At 38.6% G+C, this 24,750-nt stretch overlaps 2 protein-coding genes across 3 annotated transcripts in view; one reads left to right on the forward strand and one right to left on the reverse strand.

The window, feature by feature from the left end:
- Positions 1–2,358: 2,358 nt before the first annotated feature.
- mrpl19 (mitochondrial ribosomal protein L19) lies at positions 2,359–17,037 on the forward strand. 2 transcript variants are annotated; one of them, XM_020519686.2, is made up of 6 exons: positions 2,359–2,459; positions 5,928–6,051; positions 10,083–10,201; positions 12,786–12,920; positions 13,882–14,063; positions 16,479–17,037. In XM_020519686.2, the coding sequence occupies exons 1-6, from the start codon at positions 2,402–2,404 to the stop codon at positions 16,698–16,700; spliced, it is 840 nt and encodes a 279-aa protein (XP_020375275.1). In that variant the 5' UTR covers positions 2,359–2,401; the 3' UTR covers positions 16,701–17,037. The 2 variants fall into 2 exon arrangements, with proteins under 2 accessions (XP_020375275.1, XP_020375268.1); XM_020519679.2 differs by having other exon boundaries at positions 2,407–2,863.
- The window catches only part of gcfc2 (GC-rich sequence DNA-binding factor 2), a 45,127-nt gene continuing 37,030 nt past the window's right edge, over positions 16,654–24,750 (reverse strand). The window contains exons 15-18 of the mRNA XM_020519709.2: positions 23,230–23,296; positions 20,793–20,939; positions 18,854–19,002; positions 16,654–18,067 (exon numbers count right to left, since the gene is read on the reverse strand). Coding sequence (XP_020375298.2) covers positions 17,950–18,067; positions 18,854–19,002; positions 20,793–20,939; positions 23,230–23,296 — 481 coding nt within the window. The 3' untranslated portion in view covers positions 16,654–17,949. The remainder of the gene's footprint in view (positions 18,068–18,853; positions 19,003–20,792; positions 20,940–23,229; positions 23,297–24,750) is intronic.

Consider the following 24,750-nt stretch of genomic DNA (forward strand, 5'->3'; position numbering starts at 1 on the left):
GCCATGACCTCATTGCCCTCATTCGGAAAGAAGCATGCTGGGACATCTCAAGAGACACTGTAATTGTGACCATCTTCAAAAAAGACCCAGATCCAACTGTGGAAATTATAGAGGGAATCCCTACTTCCTGCCACAGGAAAGGTCACTGTGAGAATGCTCCTCCCAACCACTCAAGAACTCCACCCTGAAACTCTGTCCATCAAGGTACTAAGGGCTTCAACTCTGTCAACCATGAGTGATTATGGAATATTCTCCTCAAATTCGGTTGTCCACAGAAATCCATCACCATTCTATGCCTGCTTCACAATGATAACAACATCCTCACCACTAAAGACCTAATGAGTGCAAACTGGAGTCAAGCAGGGCTGTATCATCTCACCAATGCTCTTTTCCATTTTCTTAGCAGAAACACTCCATCCCATCTCCATGAAGTTCGTCACCAGAGTGAAACGAACCTACAGGATGAGCAGGAGTCTGTTTAACCTTCAACGCCTCCAGGTCAGAACTAAGACCTTTTGTCATTGAGCTGCAGTACGTACATGATGCCTGTGTGCGCGCATACTCAGAGACCAAGCTACAAACTACTGATGACACATTCACCGAGCCATATGAGAGAATGGACCTCAGACTAAACATCCAGAAAACAAAGGTTCTCTAGCAGTCCATTCCTGACACATAACACTGCTCCCACCATCAAAGTTCATGGTGAGCCCCTCCATGACATGGATCATTTCCTGTACCTTGGGAGCTTTTTCTTGGTGCGAGCAGACATTGATGATGAAATATAACATTGCCTCAAATGTGCTTGTGCAGCCTTCAGACGTCTGAACAACAGTGTTCAAAGTCCAAGACCTAAAACTCAGCACAAAGCTAAGGGTCTACAGAACAGCTGTGATCCCCACCCTCCAGTACGCATCAGGAACGTGAACCATGTACAGCAGATACCTCAAATCCCTGGCACAAAATCTGCAAATCCATTAGCAGAATACTAACATGAATAAACTCTTCCAAAATAACATCTCAGTAATGTGCACTGATCACACACAATAAGCTGTGATTAGCTGGCCATATTTCCACCTGTCTGACAGAAGACTCACTATTTAAGTGCTCTACTCCACAATCTGCAGTGTTAGGCAATCAGTAGGAGGCCAGAGGAAAGCCTCAAGGACACCCTGAAAGTCTCTCAAAACAAATGCAACATGTTCACCAACATGTAGAAATTATTTGCCCTAGAACGCAAGAAGTGGAGAAGTATCCATGATGGCACCAACCACTTTGAGCACCACCAAGTGAAGCACATGGAGACCATGCACACACAGTGGAAATAGCATGAAAAATCCTGAACTTCCCACCCTCCTGCCTTATCAAACATCACTTGGAGCAGAATCTATGGCTCCATGACTGGAGTATTCAAACATTGCAGGATCCCAACTCTTCCTCCTGCCCCATCCTAAACCCTCAAGGTCGACTGAAGAGTAAAACTATGAATTTCTTGATGCCTCACTGTATTTCAGTGGTTCTTGATTAAACTGATAGTTCTGAGGCAGCTGGTATCATATATTCTAAATGTGTTGCCTGGATTTATCAGGCAATAAGTGAGCAGTGTCCTTTTTAAAACCATTTTTAGTCTATGACAGCCATACAAACATACGAATTAGCAACAGGAATAGGTCACTCAGCCCTTCAAGCCCGGTCCACCGTTCAATCTTATTCAGGTAAAGCTCATCTGAGTTTTACCTCAACTCCATATAAAACATTATCAACAATCTTTACAGTAAAAAAAACAAATTATTCTGTCTCTAATGCCTTTTGAGGAAGACCAGTCCCTCCGCTTTTTCCATATTTACTTCGCTGAGCATCCTCACAAATATTCTAGACAACAAGGTGCAGGGCTGGATGAACACAGCAGGACAAGCAGCATCATAGGAGCAGAGAGGTTGACGTTTCGGGCCTAGACCCTTCATTACTGCTCACTTCTGATGATTTATCGACCTCTAGTTCAGTCTTTCTAATATCGTCTCTTTAAATCTTAGTCCATCAACCATCCTCACTTTCATTGTGACTCAGGTAGTATCTTCTGTGGAAAAGACAGGGAGTACACAGGTACTAAATCAGTACCTCTTTTTCTTTGGATCCCTTCTATGAGCAGCCAGTCTCTTTCCTTACTCTAATTTACTTGATCACTTCACCTCTGAACTCTATTTGAGGCCCTCATTTTTTTTTCCTTCTGATCGTGTACTGTATTTCCCCGAATCTCGCTAATTCGATTTTTGGCACAGGTTATTGATATGTTGTAGCCCACAAACCTGGCCCCTTTCCTCTCTGGTACTTTTACCTTCCTCCTTCACGTTGGCGCTCGACTTCCCTTTCCGAGTTTGCGCAGTGAAGAATTGCGGGCAAGATGGCGGCTGCTGAAGTGATTGTCCGCGGGTCGCGAGTTGCTGCCACCGCCAGTAAACGTGAGTGACAGCTGGGATCAAGCAGTCGCGAGACACCCACCTCACTCCCTCCCCTGGAGACGGAGCGTGCGAGAGGTACCCCCGCCCGCCCGGTTTTGGGCGGCAGTGAACGGCTGGTGAAGCCGGTTATTCGCTTTGGCTTGAAAACTTGGTACCATGGTTAAACGAGCGCAGAAAAAGCGAAGAAACTCGCAGCGCCTATGGGGAGAGAGAAAGTGACGGACAAACAGAAACGCGCGTTTCGCGTCCAAAATGACTTTTTTCCATCGTTTTCTGTTTGTTTCAAATTGCCAGCATCCGCGTTATTTTGCCCTTTAATTAAATAAGTGGGTCCGTCATGTCGGTGTTGAGACCCGTTAGACCACTCCACTCTGTATTTGGATTTGGCCGAACCACTCCGAGGAGTAAGTACTGTCTGAAGGCAGTTTACGTATTGGAGCGGGATCACCTCCACAAGGTCTTTGGTCGTAAGTCGTAGAACACAGAAGAGGCCCATCGAAACTGCGCCGACCTGTTGTCCCTGTTGTCACTAGCTGGCTCCAAATCCTGGGATCGTCTTTCCTATCATTTCTGCTCAGGCTGCTGCTCCTGACACCACCTCACCCCATCACACTTCAGCCTCTTTCCATTGACTTTGGCACAACTGAGAGAGGTGGTGGCATAGTAATATTGACACTGGGCTTGTAATCCAGTTTTGGGGACATGGGTTTTATTTTTACCAGGTGGTGAATTTTGAAATCAGTAAACATATGTAATAAAATGCTAGCCTAATGATCATTATATAACCAAAAAACCCTTCTGGTTTGTTAATGTCCTTAAGGGAAGGAAATTTGCTATTCTTGCCCAGTCTGGCCTACGTACAACTCCAGACCTACAGCAATGTGATTGACTCTTATCCCCACTCTGGGTAATTCGGAATAGACAGTAAATACTGACCCATGTAGAAATACCCAGATCCTACGAATGGTTTAAAACAAAAATCATTGGCCATCTCTCTTATTTTACCTCATTCAATGATTTCAGTGTCATTATATTTCCACTCTTGCCTCTGGAGTTCTAGTCAATGTGCCTCCATCTATAACTCCTCTTTCTGCCCCACCTCACTATCTGTGGACTTGGTGTTGTTGTAATTTTCATAACCATGCCTAACCTCAGCAATATTCTTTTCAAAGTTATAGGATTAAGTTCAACATGTGCACTGACATCAAAACACACTTCGCTTTCATCTCTGCATTTGTATCCTATGTGACTGTGAAAAACTAAACTATCCCTTGTCATTCTTAATCTGACTGCAAACGCCTCTGCTGTTGTCCAAATGCTTTGATCTGTTTTCATTCTTGTTCATTAAATTGTTGTCTGAATATAAATTGCAATGGCTTTTCTTATTGCTCCCACAAATTCATCTGTGATTTATTCTTGGCTGTCTCCCATTTCTCATCTGAATTTTGTCCTGTCTGTGACATCATGTGAAACATCTTGTCATTTTTCACACATACAATAAAGACACTCAATTCTACCCATCTCCCTCAATTTATTCACTATTACTGTAATTTTAACATCCAGTACAGGATGAGCTGAAATTTTCACCAATTAAATATCAGGATGACCAAAGCCATTGGGACAAATATTCTGGTATCAGCAGTTTAAATGTACTGAATCTATGTTGCTAGTCAGCGCCTTGAGGAAGTCCCGATTTTCGAATGTGCACTGTAGGAAGTTTAAATTTTAAATTGGCTGAGTTGCTTTGCCTGGGACCTTCCCCTTTAATGCTCTCATTAAAACCTGATCCTTTAACTTTTTTGCCATCTGTTAAATATGACCTTCAGTAGTTTGGTGTCCTTAGCTTATAATGCTCCTTTAAAATGCCTCAAGATGGTTTGATTGCATTAAACATGCTTATATAAATGCATGTTGTTGTTGCTGCTGCTGTTGAACTGCTTGTCTGACAATCTTATGACAACATTATATCTAATGTGGTGATAGCATTTTGAATCCTCTTTTATCCTCAAGTGAGAGCTGATCTTTTTTGGCTGTGTTGGGGATCTCCTTTTAAAAAATGCTCCAAATCTTCTTCAGAGGAAAAAGCTCGACCAGCTTTAATTGCCTAAATGAGTTGTAAAGTAATTTCCAGCTTTCTCAATCTTCTTTAGCCTCTCTAAACAGAAGAAATTTGAGTCGATTGGAATACACGTATTTTTGGTAAGACTTCCAGTAAGATGGCGGTGGAATAGGGCCTCTGAGCCTGGAGCTCATCCGCTTTTCATTTCTTTTCCCCCTCTCTTTTCTCAATTTTCTTTAAATTTAAATTTACTTATTTCTAGGCCCAAGTAGTGTGGACTCACGGCAGAGGCAAGGTTGGGTTCCCGGCGGCTTCGGCATCGCCAAGGCGGTCTTAGCGCCAACTCAAGACTGTTGCAATGGTGGCGAGTTTGGGTTCCCAATAGCATCTGCGTCTGGTACAGATTCATATAGGCAGCGATAACAAGGTGTAGAGCTGGATGAACACATCAGGCCAGGCAGCATCAGAGGAGCAGGAAAGCTGATGTTTCTGGTCTGAACCCTTCTTCAGAAATTTCTTGTTATCTGTTAACACCTTGTTATCCAGCATCGGCAGTTGCCACTATCCCTTCATATAGGCAGAGATGAGTTTGGACACAGTATGAGACTTGGCTGCACCGACGAGGTGAACTTGAAGCGGACTCGTGTCGGCGTCGTGTTTTAGCCAGTGTGGTAGCCTGCAGCTTGCTGGTACCTGCATTGACGAGATCCAGCAAGGGCATCAGTGGAGGCGAGAGGACATTGAAGAGTGGCAACTTTCGTTTCAGCGGTGGCGGTGCGGCGAAGGGGACTTGTGCCTGGCCACCAAGCACCTGGCTCATGATGGAGCACTTAACAAGAAGGACTGTAAAGTTGAACACTTGCTGTTTATTCATTCATTTTTCTCCCTTTACATTCAATGTTTTGGTTTACTTTTCTGTGGTTTAACATGGCGCCATAGAGTGGCGACACTATACAGTACTTTTCACAGTATTTTCTAATGAAATACATGTGACAATAAAATCAAATTCTACTGGACAGAGTCACAATTTTGTGTGTAAGGCTGGAGGAACCAGAGGATTTTTATCTGTCAGGCATTGTAAACAAACTGGTTGAAACAGCATGGCTTTGGTTAGAAATGGAATGTATGCATTTTAAGAGTAGTGTAACATTTAAACTGTAGTTTTAAAATAAATCCCATTCTGTATGTATCGATATCACAATATAGTTCTGCATTTTCCTTTTATGTACAGGCTGCACAGGCTTATGAATGATCTATTGCGAGTCATGCCAGTTAGGAAATCAAGTGCTACAATTGCTCGACTTAGATGGGTTACAATATTTTGAGCACCTCACAGTTAAAAGCGGCAGATATTTGATATTTTCTATAAGGTTATGCTTACTGCCTGACTCCTTTTCCTTTATCTTTAGGACTTCTGTTTTCACCAAGAAGGCTTTTAAGTTCCTCAACAGGCGATGACAAACCTGCAAAATTTCAGCCTCCATCAAAACCTGTTATCATAGATAAAACACAGTCTGGAGCAACACAGAGAAGGTAATGTACAGAAGCTGTTCAATACCATGAAAATTAAATAGAGATTGCTTAAGTATAGATATTTTAATGATTACGTTAATCCCAGTAAAATCGATTCCAATGTTTTTTTGTTCTATGAACATCTATGAGGGTCAGAAAGGTGCTAAAGATGGAATGCATAACAAATCAAATGATATGTGCCATAGAATAATAGAGGATAGTAAATACCTAACAGCATTAAATATGCTTTTCAAGAAATCATGGGATTTGAGAGGGCTGGCAGATATTACATCTTCTTTCAGAAGTGAGAAAGTGATACGTCAAGCAACCCTTGACTGGCTGGGCATAGGTCTTAGATGAATAATTATTAGCGACTACAGTTAGGTTTACAATAGATAACTACTTGGGGAATATAAGACCCAGAAAACATAGGAGGAGAAGTGGGCCATTCAACCATTAAGACTGCACCTCCATTCGATGAGGTAGTGATTGATCTGATGATCTTCAAGATCACTTTTATGCCTTATCCTCATAACCCATGATTTCCTTATTAATTAAAAACTTATCTGTCTCAGCCTGGAACATACTTAATGACTCAGCCTCCACAACTCTCTGTTGTAAAGAATTCCACAGATTCACAGCATCTAAGAGAAAAAAATTTCCTGTCATCACTGTCTTAAATGGTGACCCCTTATTCTGTGATTATCTTCTCTGGCCCTAGACCTTCCCAGTAGGACAGACAATCTCTGACATCTGATCTTTTAAGCCCTCTAAGAATCTTTTAAATGAGCTTGCCTCTCATTTTGCTAAACTCCCGTAAGTACAACCCAACCTACTCAACCTTTCCTCACAAGAAAATTCCTTTAAACCCAGGATCAACCTAGGGAACCTACTCTGGATTGTCTCCAATGACAGTATATCTTTCTTTAGTTAAGGGCACCAAAACTGTTCACAGTATTCTAGGCATGATGCCATGTTTGGTTTCAGCAAGACTTTCCTTTTTTAAGCTCCATTCCCTTTGAAACAGAAGCCGATTTAACATTTGCCTTCCCTATTATCCTCTGAACTTGTATGTTAACTTGTTGTGATTTATGCATGGGGATGCCTAATTCCATCTATGCTGCAAATTTCTACTATCTTTTCCCATTTAAATCATAATCAGTTCCTCTATTCTTTTTTCGAAAGTGCATAATCACACATTTTCCCACATTATACTCCTTCTACCAAGATTTTGCCTACTCACTCAACTGCATCCTCACCACTTGCCTTTCTACTTTTTGGCTCATCTGCAAACTTGGGAAAGTATATATTGTCTTCCCTCATAAAAATTATTAATATATATTGTAAATATTTTAGGCCTGGAACACTGATCCCTGTGGCACTGCACTAGTTAGTAGTTGCCATCCTGAAAGTGGTCCCCTTATCTCAAGCCTGTGGCTAGAGAGAATCTGAAAATTATTGCCAGGGCCTGTATTATCTTCTCCATTGCCTTGCTTAACAGAATGGGATTTACTTCATCTGGGTGGTTTTATCCAGTTTTAAGGTTGCCAGACCAATTATTACCTTCGCTCTCTCTCTCTCTCTCTCTCTGTTAATTTCTTCTAATATTTCATAGTCCTCCACCCTGCTGTCTATACCTTGTTGGCTTTTTCCATTTAAAGGCCAATATAAAGTCATTTTGAGGACTGTGCCCAAGTCTTCTAGGTCCACGTACAGATTACCTCTATAGTCCCCTAATAGGCTGTACTCTTTCCTTAATTAATTCTGTTGCTGTTTATATAATTTTTTTTTAAAGTTGGGTTTTCCTTTATTCTACTAGCCATTGCTTTTTCGTGCATTCTCTTAACTTTCCTAATTTACTTTTCAAGTTCCTCCTTGTACTTACTTTATTCTTGTTGGTATTCTGACGCTCCTACAGCAGGGAATGTATGCTGAGCCTTTATAAAGCTCTGGGTAGGTATCAACTAGAGTATTGTGCTTAGTTCTGATCAGATGTAATGTCCTGATGGAGTTCAGAGAAAATTTACTAAAATGGTTTCAAGGAGAGGGAATGTTGGAGAATCTGGGGTTGTTCTCCTTGGAGCAAAGGAGCTTGAAGGGAGATATAAAAGAGGTATTCAAGATTATTAGAGGTTTAGATAAGATGGTCAAAGAGGAATTGTTCCCATTGGCATGAGGAATAGGTGACACAAATGGAAAGCTTTGGGGAATGCAGAAGGGAATTTGAAGAAAAACTAATCTTTAATGCAGAGAGTAGTAACGAACTGGAGTTCACTCCCCAAAAGTGAAGTGGACATGATAAATGTTGTCAGGAGGATATTTGGTGAGCATTTGAGTGAAATAAACTTGTAGGGCTTGGTGATGAAATGGGCAAATGGGACTGACAATTGGTCTGCAGTGAACCTGCATGGACCACATTGTATGGCCTCCTTTTGTGCAAAAATGACTCAATGGCTTCAACTTTGTTGTCAAGTCTTTATGTGGATGTTTATCAAACACTATTATTCTATCAAAATCACTCAAGTTGAACTCAATTTTCTTCATCAAATCTGTATTAGCTTTCCTGAGTTTGGTCACACTGTCAAATGACCTGACTGTCTTTCATTCGTTAATTTTTGAATGTAATGAGATCTAGTTGAGCAATGATAAGTGAGTGGATTTAAAGAGCTTTAAATCTAACTTTGGTTTGCATCAGGAGGAATTGAATAGAAGATAAAATACTGACGTATATACTAATCAAAGGATCCAACTGGGATTCTGAGTACAGTTTTGGCTTCTTGATGGAATTGGGCTATAACAGTATCCATGTAAAAACTGCACAAGGCTTACAATAACTTGCATGTTCAAGTCACTGTATAAATGTAAGATGATTCAAGGCATTTATGAAGAAACACTAAGAGGAATAGAAATACAGGCAGAAGGTGAAATCAAGAGGTTTGTTTGCTGAAATAAAACTTTTCATAAGGTTTTGAATGAATGTGAGGAAAATGGGATGCAGAGTTGTCCAGGGAGTGAGTTTCATGGCACTAGGCAGCTGAAAGCTGAGCCACACAGATCATGGGATGGAGTGACGCACAGGAAATTAGTTTCAGAAGCTTATATTGTATTGAAAAGAAAGCATGGTTGGAGGTTGTAGTGATCACTTGGAGAGATTGGAAGATGAATTGGTATTTTAAGTGTAACACATTGGAGACAGAAAGCCGTGTGGATCATCAAGGCCAGGATGATGGACTGAACTTAATGCAGATCAAGATAGATGTAACCATAATTTAAGCAAGCTTAGATTTTTTTTGGATTTTTGGATGAGGGAGGACCACAAGGATTTATGGAAGTAATCAATTTTGGAGATGATAAAGATGTTCTTAGAGTTTCAAAATTGGAGGTTCTCCAACTGAGGTGGAATTAAATGGTTTGTGTAAATGAAGATGCGATGCTTAAGCCCAAATGCTGTCAGGGTTTTGGATTCAGTATTAAGAGTTTGTCACAGATTTAAAAATTGGCATTAGTCTTCTCAATGTTCACCTGGATTAAAACAAGGGTAAAAGTTTTATGCAAAGTCTGTTGAGGAGTTAATAGAGGATTGAAAATGATAGATGGAGCGGACAAGGTGTTATTTTGCTTGGGATCCAAATTAAAGAGCCACTATATCATCAAGCATTAACCAATCAGAGAGCAGAAAAACATTTATTCAATGCATTATCCCATTGTGGAATGCTTTGCCACATTTGATCGATGGTGCACTGATTCAGCATTTAAACAGATACAGGACAATTACTTAAAGGTAACAGGGAATGGAGAGAAAGTAGGAAAATTTGAACGAACTTAGGGAAGAAAAAGGACTTGGCAAAATTATCTCCTGGCTGTAGCTGGGAAGAATTGATTGGTCTCTCTATGTGCAAAAATTCTTTGTTTCCTTACTTATGGAAGTGGATTATATTTAATATTTGATGCTTTAATAGAAAATATTTTACAGAATCATTATTTTCCATCCTTAAGTCAGATGCTAGATCCTAATTGCTGAATAAATTAGTGTTGTTATATTCTCTTAACAGGTTTGTAAGTCCTGAATTCATAATGCAGAGAGGGAGGACAAATCCCCTAAAATTCAGCATCGAGAGAAAAGATATGATTCAAAGGCGTAAAGTGTTGAATATACCAGAATTCTATGTAGGTTAGTTACATTGCTCGCTAAATAAATTCGACTTATGCATATAAAATAGCTGGGAACATATTGTAGCATTGGGATGTAAAATAATTAAGTATAAATACATTTAAATATGGTACAATATAAGCTTCATAATGAATACATATTTGTTGCAACTAAATATAATTTCATTCATTTACAGATTGAATTTATATTTGCAAAAAATCTTTACTTTTTGAACAATTTTAAAGTCTGCTTCCATTTGAAAATGTTTTTATTCCCCCAAAAATGACAAATGGAGGTGGGAACGTGATGAATTTCCAAGGCAAAGGTTCCCCCAACAGTCCTTACCATCATAGGGGAATGGGGGTGTTAAAATTGATGATTATTTGATTTGGGAGTAGAGTTACTAAGTCTTTCTCATAGACTTGCTTATGAATGCTTTCTTAACCATCCTGTCTACCTTTGGCGCAAATTTCAAAGAATTATGTACCGGAACCCCTAGGTCTGTCTGTTCCACAACACCACCCAGGGCCCTACCATTAATTGTATAAGTCCTGTCCTTGTTTGTATTATCAAAATGCAATATCTCTCATTATCCAAATTAGACTGCATCCGCCACTACTCAGCCCATTGATCCAATTGATCAAAATCTCTTTGTAATCTTAGATATGAAAACGTGCATCATTGCTGAACTATAGTAATTAGTCTGCTGGGCCAATCTGTCATCTTAGTCTATCAGACAATAGTTCATGGAGTCATATAGTATGGAAACAGACCCTTCGGTCAGACCATGTTCCCAAACTAAACTAGTCCCACCTGCCTCCACTTGGCCTATATCCCACCAAACCTTTCCACTTCATGAATTTATCCAATGTCTTTTAAACATTGTAACTGTACCTGCATCCACCACTTTCTCTGGCAGATCATTCCACACGCAAACCATTCTCTGTGTAAAATAAAGTTGCCCGATGTGTCCTTTTTCAGTCTTTCTCCTCTCACCTTAAAAGTATGCCTGCTGGTTTTGTCACTCACCTTATCTTTGCCCCTCATGATTTTACAAACTTCAATAAGGTCACCTCTTAACCTCCAGCAAAAAAAAAAGTCTGAGTCTTTCCAGTCTATGTTTATATCTCAAACCCTCCATTTATGGCAACATCATGGTGAATCTTTTCTGAACTCTGTCCAGATTAATAACATCCTTCCTGTAATAGGGTGACCAGAACTGCACACAGTACTCCAGAAGAGGTCTCACCAAAATCCTGTACAACCTCAACATGATGTCCTAACTCCCAAATTCAAAGGTCTGAGCAATAAAGGCAAGCGTGCTAAATGCCTTCTTAACCACTGTCCACGTGTGAAGCAAATTTCAGATAATTATGTACCTGAACCCCTCGGTCTCTTTGTTCTACAACACTGTCCAAGGTCTTACCATTAATTGTATAAGTGCTGTCCTTGTTTGTATTACCAAAATGCAATACCTCACATTATCCAAATTAAACTCCATCTGCCACTCCTCAGTCACTCAATCCAATTGATCAAGATCTCTTTGTAATCTTAGATAACTTTCTTTACTGTCCACTCTCCCACTAATTTTGGTGTCATCTGCAAACTTACTAACGTGCTTTCTATATTCTCATCCAAATAAATGACAAACAAAAGTGAACCCAGTATTGATCCCTGTGGAACACCCGTTGGTCTCATGCCTCCAGTCTGAAAAACAACACTCTGAAGAAGGGTGCAGATCCGAAGTGTCAGCTTTCCTGCTCCTCTGATGCTGCTTGGCCTGCTGTGTTCATCCAGCTCTACACCTTGTTAACTCTACCACCACCCTCTGTCTCCTACCATAAAGCTAATTTTGTATTCAATTGGCAAGTGCACCCTAGATCCCATGTGATCTAACTTTAATTAGTCTATCATGTGCGATCTTGTCAAAGGCTTTACTAAAGTCCATGTAAACAATGTCTATTGCTCTGCTATCACTCTTTTTGGTTACTTCATTAAAAAAAACTCAATCAAGTTTGTGAGACATGATTTTCTTCACACAAAACCATGCTGACTATCCCTAATCAATCCTTGCCTTTCCAAACACATGTAAATCTTATCTTTCAGAATCACCTCCAACAACTTACTCACCATCAATGTCAGACTCTCGTTCTATAGTTTCCAGACTTCTCCTTACAGCCTTTCTTAAACAATGGCACAACATTAGCCACCCTCCAGTCCTCCGATACTTCACCCGTGTTTATAGATGATATAAATATGTGATTCTTGGCTGTTAGGCACCTTGAATTTGTGTTACTGACTGAATACACATTAAGTACTTAAGAGCTGGCACTGTTGTAATTTGAAGGAGACATTGCAAACATTAGCAATTTTATGCAATACAGTCCCCTACTGTCCTTTCACCACACTCTGCTTATTTATCATAAGGAACATCATATTTCATTGCAGCTGTTGTGTTTTGCTTGTTCATATGACTATAGTGGATAAATTTGAGTTTAAAAAGTAAAGTGCCAGATTAGAGAGCTTATTTGGTACGCTTTAAGTCAAACATTTGTGAATGATATGTCTACACTAATGTTTAACATTTTCCCCTCTTTGCCAATAGGAAGTATCCTTGCTGTTAGTATGGCAGACACAAATGCTAATAGCAGAGTCAACAGATTTGTTGGAATCTGCATCCAACGTTCAGGAAAAGGTTTAGGAGCTACTTTTGTCCTTAGAAATGTCATAGATGGACAAGGTATGTTTTTAGTGATTGCTATGAAATGTTTCAATTGTGAAGATACTTACAATCTTACAGTTTAAAATAAATAACTATTACAATAACAAGGATACTAATTAGAAAATATCAACGATGCAGCCATATTCAGGAGAAGTTAAATAGGACTTAGTAAACTAATGAACATTCATTTTGCTTCGAGCTTGTAAATGCCGCTCAACCTGTAAAATTTCACCTAACCAGGAAAATGGCTTCAGAAGCTAAGTGCTGGGGTCTGAAAGACTATGGTTGCTTCTAAGTCGTACTTCTAGTAGGTCTTAAAATTTGGCACAACCATGTTTTTTTTTTAAACTGTCCTTTGTTCTTTACCGTTTTGAGATATTTGAACTAATTTGTGTTTTTTAATTTTTAATGGTAGATAACTTTCTACCAAAAAGCATTGGAACTGGTAACTTTATGAACTGGAGGCAGAAACATATCTTTCCCCCATTTTTGTTGTTATAAATTCATTATCATTTAAAAAGTAACTTCTGTGGTTAATGGTATGATCTCCATATCGTATGCTTCTAGGGTAGGCAAGATCATATTTGCTTTTAATTTTCCAAGATTAGGTTGAGCATTGTCACTAGACTTAACCTGCACTAAACTGCAACTGCAATATTGGTGAAATTGCTTTACATTAACACTGAAGTTTTAACGTAAACATACCTTGCTTGTGTGAAGTTAGAAAATATACTTTTTTTTCAAAACTTCTGTACATTTATTTGTTTTTATGCCTTTATACATTTTGCCTCTTCGCCAGAACTGCCAAGCGACAGTAATACCAGAATTAATGAAAATATAAAGGAGGTTGCAGGGAATAGCAGCACAACCTTTAATTATGGGTATATTGGCAATTATCAATGAGGCTTGCCTTGTAGTTATTGCTTTTTATATCTTGATGATTTTTCATTAAAGTTGTCGTGTTTCTTATTCTTTCAAGGTGTTGAGATCTGCTATGATATGTATAGTCCTCAAATACAGCAGATTGAAGTGCTGAGGCTAGAAAAGAGACTTGATGATAACCTAATGTACCTGCGTGATGCTCTACCAGAATACAGCACTTTCGATTTTGACATGAAACCTGTACCTAAGCCTAATAGTGCTGAGGTCCCTATCAATTTGGTAAGAAACCACTTTATCAGAGAAAGTTACACCATTTGATTTTATTATTTAATAGATCATATGTATTTTTCATAAACTTTTGAAACTTCCAAGAAAATTCCAGGCTAGATCGTAAATGATCGTCAGTGACGGTATGAGGCACAAGCTGGCTATGATAAGTTGGGAGACGTCAATAAAGGGATGACGATGGACAGGCAATAGCAATTTAAAGAGGACATGAATGAATTGCAAGAATTGTTCCTTCCTGTCTGGCACAAAAATAAAACGGGAATGGTGATCCAGTCATTGCTAGCAAAAGAATTTATGGATGGTATTAGATCCATTGAAGGTGCATAAAAATTGGCCAGAAAAAGCAGTAGATCCAAGGATTGGGAGCAGTTTAAATGTTAGAAAATGAGGACAAAGGGATTGAATAAAAGGGAGAAAATAGAGTATGAGAGTTAGTTTGCAGGGAACATACAAACTGGTTCCAAAAGCCTCTATAGGTATAAGAATAAAAAATTTGAGGACAAATGTAGGTCCCTTTATAGTCAGAAACAGGATAAGTATAATGGGCAACAAAGAGATAGCAGACAAATTAAATACATACATTGGTTCTGGTTTCACAAAGGAGGATGCAAATAACATCCCAAAAATGTTGGGGAACACAAGGTACAGTGAGACGGAGGAACTGAATCTCTATTAGTAAGGAAATGGTGTTGGAAAATTTAGAGATTACAGCCTGATACATTCTCAAGGTCCAATAATCTATATTCCTGAATGCTTACAGAAGTAGCTGTAGACTAAGTGGGTGCACAGGTGGTCATCTTCCAAGATTCTGCAGACTCTTCTATAGAATAGTTCCTACCTACCCTACAGTCCGTAATGTAAGCCCACCACTTAAAAAATGTGAAGAGAAATCAGGTAATGGTAGGCTGGCTAGCTTCACATTTGGTAGTGGAAAATGCTAGTATCCATTATAAAAGATTTAACAGCAAAGCACTTGGAAACCAGTGACAGGATCAGACAGAGTCCACATAGATTTACAAAAAGAAAATCATGCTTGACAAATCTATTAAAGTTTTCTAGGACGTAACTAGTAGATTTGATAAGGGTAGGCCAATGTATGTGGTTTACTTGGACTGCCAGCAGTCTTTCGTTAAAGATCCCGCATGAAAGATGAGCATATAACATTAAAATGCATGGGATTGGGGAAGTGTTTTAACATAGATAGAGAACTGGTTGGCAGAAAGGAATAAACATGTCTTTTTCTGAGTGGTAGGTAGTGTTTAGTCAGATATCGCTGGGATCAGTACTTAGACTCTAGCTATTCACAATATATATAAATAATTTAGGTGACAGAACTAAATAATATCTCCAAGTTCGCAGATGACACAAAGCTTGGTAGGACGTTGAGCTTTGAGGAGGATGCAATGTGATTAGACGAGTTGAGTGATTTGGTAAATACATGGCAGATAAATATAACGTGATAAGTATGAAATATTCCACTTTGGTAGCAGGCAACAAGTAGCTAGGGTCATTTTTGCTGACAGAACATAGGTGTTCCACAAAGCCATGTGGTATCCTCTAGATTGGAGAGAAGAAATGCAGACTAGGTGAACACTTTGTAGAATACCTACATTCCATTCGCAAACATGACCCTGAGCTTCTGGTTGCCTGCCACTTCAACACACCATCGTGTTTCCTGGCCAACATTTTTGTCTCAGGCTTGCTGCAGGCTCAGTGCTAGCTGGAAGAATAGCATTTTATTTTCCACTTGGTGACCCTGCAGCCTTCTGGACTCTATAAATATAAAAAAGAGTTCCATCTCCACCGGTTGTTTACTCCAGCACCCCCAGCCTGTCTTCAGCATACGTACCACTTTCTCCTGGCTGCAATCAGTTTTGATGAGGGGTCACTGGACCCAAACATTGACTGTGCTTTCTCTCCATCAATTTCTATTTCAGATTTGCACCATCTGCAGTTTTTTGTTTTAAAGTAGGATGTTTAAAATCCTACTGTAACTGGGGAGTCCAGAAGCAAGAGTCATGGTCTCAGGGTACGCGGTAGGCCATTTAGAACTGAAATGAGGAGAAATTTCTTCACCCAGAGTGGAGAACTTGTGGCATTCTCTGCCACAGAAAGCACGAGCTTAAAACATTCAATATGTTGAAGGAGTTAGATATAGTTCTTAAGGCTCAAGATGTCAAAAGGTATGGGGAGAAAGTGGAAACAGGGTACTCAGTTGGATGATCAGACTTGATTATACTGAGTTCTTGCTTTCTCCAAATGATTATATTGAATACTTTCCTATTTTCTGTGTCAAATGTGATTAGTGTCAAATTGTGGGGTGCAGGTAACAATGTAATCTCTGAAATGAATTTGTGACATGCCTTTTAGCTGCTGTTTTCCCTTTTGTTTTTAAAAACAAAACAGCTGAAAGTAAAAATGAAACCAAAACCATGGTCAAAACGTTGGGAACGTCCACAATTCAAGGTGCAGGGTATACGATTCGATTTATGCCTCACAGAAGAACAAATGGAGGAAGCCAAAAAGCATGACAAACCTTGGCTTGAATATGATATGATGAGAGAATACGACACATCCACGATTGAGAAAAAAATGGAGCTGTGTTTACAGAGTGAACTTAATAAATGAGAAGGAATCAAGCACTGCCAGTAAGATTGATACCAACATTTTTGGTTTTTCAGACTCAATTAGAATAATTATTACATTGTCATAATTGATTTGTTTAGACTTCAACATTGTTTCTTTTCATCAACGGGATAGTGTAAGTTATGCTCACATTTACTGAAGGCACCTACAGCATTTGGCTCAGAGCATGTGCTGGGGTGATCATTGAATAGAAATAATGTTGAAATCTGAACAGTTGTTTGAATCCGTGTTTAAACCAAATCATTAAGATATACATGTTCCAAAAATCATATACAACACCTTTGTAAATTTCAAAGTATTAAAATTATTTACATTTTCAGTTGGCCCTTTTCTGATCATTTTTTGCATCTATTGAATGGGTAGTGCCAGAATTCTTTATCAAAACCAAGAACTACATTGATCCAGATTAAGACTTTTCATGAATCTGCAAAGGGATGTTGGAAAGTTGATTTATTGAACAGTAGCATTTCTTGTATATAACTAAATAACTTGAAAGTCTGTATGAAGCATTTACACAAATTCATAATCCACAGTCTTGTAAATACCCCAACAGTTTTATTAATGATCAGACTCGGACATGAAAGGATAGTGATCCAATACTGAAAAATTGATAATCTCTATCAAGGAAGAAACCAACTAAGTTTTTGAAAGAGGGCAGTTGAGAAACTATTTTTCCCGTGGTATTTTTTCTGGATGAAAAGTTTTTATATGCTTGAGGACAACCAAATTAGAATTTACAACACTGTTGGCTACATCTTGAAGTGAACAGTTTTTTGGGGGAACAGCTTTACTTCAATCGCTGAGGCCACTGCTGCTTTTGCATGTAATATGACCATTCTGATGCAGGAAATGAAGGCATGAAAGCTAGTGAACCCTTATAGAATGTACAACTTGAAAGTTCCTGATCACAAGTCACCCCCTTTAAATCATTACACATTCACAGTCATGGAAAGGACCAGTGGATGACAAAAAAAAAAGTATGTTGCTGTCAGTAACTTTTCAGGTCTGACTTCCATAAATTTAGAGTAAGAAATTTGTACTTCCTACAAAATATGCAAAGGATTTTTAACAAATGTGGAATTAAAATGGTTTTCAGTAATTCAATTATTTTTCCCTAACTTATACGACAGTCATCGATGAGGATCATAGCATTGGTGAACGCATCATCATGAAAGATTTAATTGCTTAGTTATAACCTTTAAATGATACATGGCCAGACAGTTCACATTCATCAGTTTCCTTTGAAAATCCAGTCCAAGTCTTCTAATTTACACTCATTGACAATGATCTCAGCATGATCCAAGGCATGAATTGAGATCAACATATGAACTATTTCTTTTATTTCTTCTCTGGGGAGACAAAAAAATTACAAAATTAAGGATTTATGATGATAAGTTGTTTTGTATATTGTGCATAACAAAACATTAGTAAATAAAACATTCAGAACTGATCATGCTAGATGGATCCGTTCAGGCAGATTTAATTTTGGTAACTAGACATGGACTTTTCAATTTGAGTTAACTGTATTCACTAGACAACATGTTGAACATGAAAACTAACACTATACAATTAAACAACTAAACCAACAGGCATGCTGTCAATGGGGTCTTTCCATGAATGCTGCCTATTTTTGACTCTTGAACAACGGAATCCACAGAATATGCACACACTAAGTTGCTAACAATCTTAAATTTAAGAACTGTTAAAACTTACGTTTCTTTCATCCCAGGTCTAATCACAATATCCTACAGCAATTTACTACCAATAGATTGAATTTCATGCACAGTTATGTACAATATGAATTGTTGTTCGGCATTTATTGTCAGCCCCTTTGTAGCCAAGTGGCCTTACATTAAGTGGGGTTTGCTGCAATATTCGATTTAAGGCTTGATTCAAGATGAGGCAGTTTTTTTCTAATGTAATGGCCTATTTTAGTTGACAGCTATTGTACAAGGGTCTCTCACCCTGGAATTAGATCTTTACAAGGAATATGAACAGATAAATTTTGCAATTTTTTATGACATTACCGTTGATACAGGTGGAAAAATATTATTTATCTCCAGTAGACATCTAAATATCAACTATCAAAACATACATGGAAAGTCACCCAAAAAAGAATATTTTGGAACATTTACCTGCCATTGTATTCCATATCTGGATTTGAATTATTTTCATATATGATCCGAATAGATTGCAACAAATACCTACATAGGTTTTCCATTTGGGGGATACTACGCTGTCTTTCAAGATTTTCAAACCAACTTTTGGGAAAGCAAGCAATTATCTGCAAGCAACAGAAGAAAAAGTCAATATATCTTTTCCATTACCAAAAAAAGTTATATAAATGTCAATTTTAGGAGCAATATAATGTTAAAATAATTTAAGCCAAGACATTTGCGAAGCAAAAACCCATATAATAGGTTAGGTTGTCAGTTCACACCCAGGTATTAGAGATGAACAGAATGGAAACAGACCCTTCGGTCCAATTTATCCATGCCCATGAGATATCCTAAATTAGTGTAGTCCCATTTGCCAGCATTTGGTCCATATCCCTCCAAACCCTTCCAATGCATATACCCCTCCAGATGCCTTTAAATGTTGTGATTGTGCCAGCCTCCAGCACTTCTGCATGAAGAAGTTGCCGCTTAGGTTCGTTTTAAATCCTTCCCTTCTCACCTTAAGCACTCTAGTTTTGGACTCCCCGACCCTGGGGAAAAGACCTTGACTGTTCACTCAGAGGGTGGTTCATGTGTGGAATGAACTTCCAGAGGAAGTGTTAGATGCGGATACAATTATAACGTTTAAAAGACATTTGGTTAGGTACATGATTAGGAAAGACTTGGAGGCATATGGACCAGGAGCAGGCAAGTGAGACTGGTTTAGTTTGGGATTATGATTGGCACAGACTAGTTGGACCGAAGGGTCTGTTTCCATGCTGTTTGACTCAGACGCTCTTACACTTGTTTGGTTTGACTACTGCAGCTTGGGAATCAAATTCTGGCAGCCACAGCAAATGGTGCCTTCAGTACTTACCACTTGGTTTCACTTAAAACTTTCAGTGACTATTTAAAAAAGCTGCATTTATGAAAAATTATAGAAATATGCCACTGTACAGTTATATTGAAACTGAAGAAAGACTTGTCAATTCAACATCAATCAAAATATTTTCCACTGAGCAGTCCATCTGTTCACTTACTCAACCAGAGGGGTAGTAACACTTTTCTTAGGGTGTTTTACTTGGTTGTAGCAGTCTTGAGACATGAATGGATAGTGTTCCTGCCTCTGAGCCAAAAGCATCTGGAGTTGATGGCTGTGGACAATGTGTTCAAAACATGGCAAACAGGTTGATTAGCATTGTCTGAATCCTTGCAATATGCTTTTGGCAGACAGTAAGAACAGGACAGCCTACGGATTTTGGTCAGCACTGCTTAATGCGAGTAGCACTCCTCAAGCTATGGGCTCTGTTGATTACATAAGGTTTTCCTTTAATAGGTTACCAGCCTGTGTGTCTTATCTTACTGGGTAGTATTCGTAAAATCTGTGTATAAATATCGACTAAGTAAGGCATTCTGTTGTTTCAAAACTATATTGTATAAGGACTGCAGTCAAGAATGGGAAATAAATGCTGGCCTTGCCATAGTTCCCATGTTGCAAGTAAATTTTTAAAAAAGTTTGCTTCCCTTATTCAAAGGGCCTATATAATTGGTCTGTGTGGTGTTTGAGAAATCTCAAAATAGCAGCTGTTTAAAGAACATGCTACAACAAGAAATTATTTTGTGGATCAGTACTTAAGTCAGCATTAAATCTGATATCCCTCTAAATTGGTACATCACTCCTGTTGGCAAAGTACTGGATGTGTAAATCTTAACACTAGTATCCATCAAAATACACAAAAGATCAAATTTAGTCATTACACAAAGAGCACACTAGGAAATTTTCCTGCATTACAATTTTAAACTTTACAGCCACATTTTTTTTGAAAACATTGCACATTGAAGAATCTAAAAGAATATTTATCTTACATAGACCAACCTAACTAATTTATCAAGTAATATATTCACGAATATTATTTACCTTTTTACACTTCTCTATACTTCCTGACTGAGTCAGAGAAGTTTGTAGGCTCAGTAAAATGTAACGATTGAGAAGTTTGTTTAAGCCTATGTCCTGAAGAATGTGTTCTGGTAATAGACCATCCCACTGGAGAACATTATCCAAAAGCTAAAAACAGATTGAACATTTTTGAAAAAAATTCTGATGCCATTTGTAAAGCATTTCAGTAAACTAGTCAATTAAACCAAAAAGAATAAAATTAGGAGTAAAAGTATGGATTTTGTTCTATAAGATTTGAATATTATGTAAATTAACTTGAGTAAATACATGAATCATAAATAGGTGCTACCAAATGATTTCCTTCAGTGCTGTCCCAACCCCACACAGACAAAATCAAACCCTTTTTATTCAAGTATTCCTCCTCTGTACTTTTATTTTGCCCCTTCTTTTATCCAAGTATTATTTTATTCAATGCAGATAATTTGCGCCACGGCACACACATTCCTGTTGTTCTTCATGCAGGTTCCAAGCATGAGTTGAATATGCAGCGATTTTATTTTAGATATCTCAAAAGGTAAGAGAGAGGCAAGAGTGGACATTGGACCACTCGAAAATGGAGGCTAGAGAAATAGTAATGGCGAACATAGAAAAATGTCAGAGGAACTGAATAGATTCTTTGCATCAGTTTTCACAGTGGAAGATACCAGCAACATACCAGAACTTCAAGAGAGTCAGGGGCCAGAGGGGAATGTAATGGCCATCACTAAGGAGGTGGTACTGGGGAAACTAAAAAGTCTGAAGGCAGATAAATCACCCAGACAAGATGGACTATACCCCAGAGTTCTGAAGGAAATAGCTGAGGAGATTGTAGAGACATTGGTGTGATCTTTCAGGAATCACTGGATGGGTCCCAGAGGATTGGAAAATAGCTCATGTAACACCCCTGTTTGAGGGAGGCAGAAGACAGGAAACAAAAGCTGGTTCGCCTGACCTCAGTTTTAGGTCAGATTTTAGAGCCTACTATTCAAGATGAGATTGCGGAGTACTTGGAAATGTAACTAAAATAGGGTAGAGTCAGCATAGCTTCATCAAGGGGAGGTCATGCCTGACAAATTTGTTAGAATTCTTTGACAAGGTAATAAGCAAGTCAGAAAAATGAGAGACAGTGAACATGATCTATTTAAAGTTTCAGAAGGCCTTTGACAAAGTGCCACACAGGAGGCTGTTAAATAAGATAAGAGCCCATGGGAGCCAGGTACTGGCATGGATAGAGGATTGGATGACCAGCAGATGGCAGAAAGTGGGGATAAAGGGGTCTTTTTCAGGATGGCAGGTGGTAAATATTCTGCAAGGGGCAGTATTTGGACCACGACTATTCATGTCATATATTAATGATCTGACAAAGAAACTGAGAACATGGTTGCTAAATTTGCAGGTGACACAAAGATTGGGGGAAGAGACAGGTAGTGTTGACAAAGTCAAAGGCTGCAGAAGGACTTGGACATGCTAGGCAAATGCTATAAAATGTGGCAAAGTATGGGGTTATACATTTTTGTACGAAGAGCAGCGGTGTAGACTTCTAAATGGGGAAAGACTTTGGAAATCTGAAGCAAAGCTTGAAGTGATTTGAGAGTCCTAACTGAGGACTCTCTTAAGGCTAACATGCAGGTTCAGTTGGCAGTTAGGAAGACCAATGCAATGTTGGCATTCATTTCAAGACAGCTAGAAAACAACAGCAGAGATGTACTACTGAGGCTGTACATAAGGGTCTGGTCAGAGCAGCTTTCAGTTGTGTGTCTAAGGAAAGACATGCTGGCATTGGAAAAGGTCCAGAGGAGGTTTACAAGAATGATCCCGGGAATGAAGGGTTTGCCCTATGTGAGGTGGTTGATGATGCTGGGTCAGTGTTCAATAGTGTTTAGAAGGACGAGGGGGGAGGGGGGAGGGGCGGGGAGTCTCATTGAAACTTGTAGGATACTGAGAGGCGTGGACGTGGAGAAGATATTTCCACTAGTAGAAGAGACTAGGACCCGAGGGCACAGCCTCAGGGTGAAGACACGACCATTTAGAAGAGAAATGAAGAGGGATTTCTTCAGCAAGAGGGTGGTTAATATGTGGAACTCACCTCCGTGGAGGCCAAATCATTGAGTGTCTTTAAGACAGAGATAGATAGCTTCTTGATTAGTAGGGGGAAATCAAGAGTTACAGGAACAAGGCAGGAGAGTGGGACTGAGAAACATATCAGCCATGATCAAATGGCAGAGCAGACTCGATGCACTGAATGGCCTGTGTTATGGCCAGACAGTTCTAATCAATTGGTTACAAACTATTATCAAAGTTCTAGGCCCCTTTAATTAACTATAATTATGAATTGATAATAAGGTTAAGAAATGACTGCAATCAACTACTTCACTAAAAACCTGTGAAATGTTTTCTACAGATACAATATCTTTGTTACCTTCACAGCTGACCAGAATTGTCTTTCCTGAAACTGATGTTGGACTGATGTTCGATCTTCCAGCATACTTGTAAAATTAAATAGATAAATAGAAATTTTCTTTAATTATTCATAAAACATTAATTACACATGTTCAACATAATAAAGTGTCTCACAGAAATCTAATGCATATTTGTATACTAACTACTAAATCTTCTGCTGTGTTTTTGGAGGAGTAATGAAGGGGTACTCAAATGGTAAATAGAAAAATGGAAGTCTGATTTACAAACAAATCTTTAAAAATGGAAGTAAGTTGATAACATTAATTAAAAAAACTGCAAAAACTTTGTCTTGACAAATTAAGGACATGTAGAATGCAAAGCAAAACAGAGCTGATAAGCTAATATAAATTATTAGTTAAGACTGTAGTTACAATAGTGTCCCCAGTTTTTTTGGATTGATCTTTAGAAAGGATAGCAAGGCCATGGAGAAAATTCGCATTTGAAGAAGGAAGATTTGAAAAAGATCATTAGAATCAGGTCAAAAATTCAATATTAGCAGAAGTAAAAAAGGCCAGGAAAACATTTTCTAACATAAAGAGTTGCGAAAAATAGAATCCCTGACTAGAAACAGTGCTCAGTGAAGAATCCATTATAATTTTAAAATAGAAGGGAAAAATGTAAAGATAGGGTGGGAAAATGCAAGTTAAAGAATCAGCTGGACAATTGTTTGAACACTGGCACAGGTACAGGTACCTGAAAGGCCTCTTTCCTTGCAGAAAAATTCTGATCCGATATGGCTGGTTGTGTAATTAGTGAAAAAAAAATCATTAAATGTTTCCCTCCATTAGTTCAACATTTCCAAACCAAATTTAATATCCTTAATTACATTTTTTGTTCTATTTTTGAGAAAGGGTATGAAATACATTACATTTGTTCAGCTAAATCACAATGGCTATAGTATAGAAAGAATCATTAATTAAGAGCCCAGGATTTCGATTTTTCATTTTTTGATCCTTATGCATGAGATTTATGTTCTAAAGGAGATATGAAATGTTAACTCTGCTTTCCCTCCACAGATGCTGACAGACTTGCTGAATTTCTCCAGTAATTTGTTTTTGTTTCAAATTTTCAGCATTTATGGTTCTTAGTTTTATTTATCCCTACTTTCATGTTCTATTTCTCCTATCATAAAGGATAACATCCCAATAACTTTCTTGCTTACATACTACACCTGCATCGTAACATTTTTGGTCTTGTGCATAAGAACACCTAAATCCTTCTGGATCTCAGAATTCTGCAATGGTTCCGTGTTTAAAATATACTCTTCTACTCTCGAGTATTTTTAAATTTCCCCTAACACATCTGCCATGGTCTGTTTTGATTTATCCATAAGCCTAGCGTCCATAAATGATCGCAATAACACAAACCAATCATTGATAACAAGGTGTAGAGCTGGACGAACACAGCAGGCCAAGCAGCATCAGAGGAGCAGGAAGATGGACGTTTTGGGCCTAGACCCTTTTCTGAAGAAGGGTCTAGG

This window comes from Rhincodon typus, chromosome 5, assembly GCF_021869965.1.
Source record: "Rhincodon typus isolate 14 chromosome 5, sRhiTyp1.1, whole genome shotgun sequence".
In the NCBI taxonomy this organism is placed as follows: Eukaryota; Metazoa; Chordata; class Chondrichthyes; order Orectolobiformes; family Rhincodontidae; genus Rhincodon; species Rhincodon typus.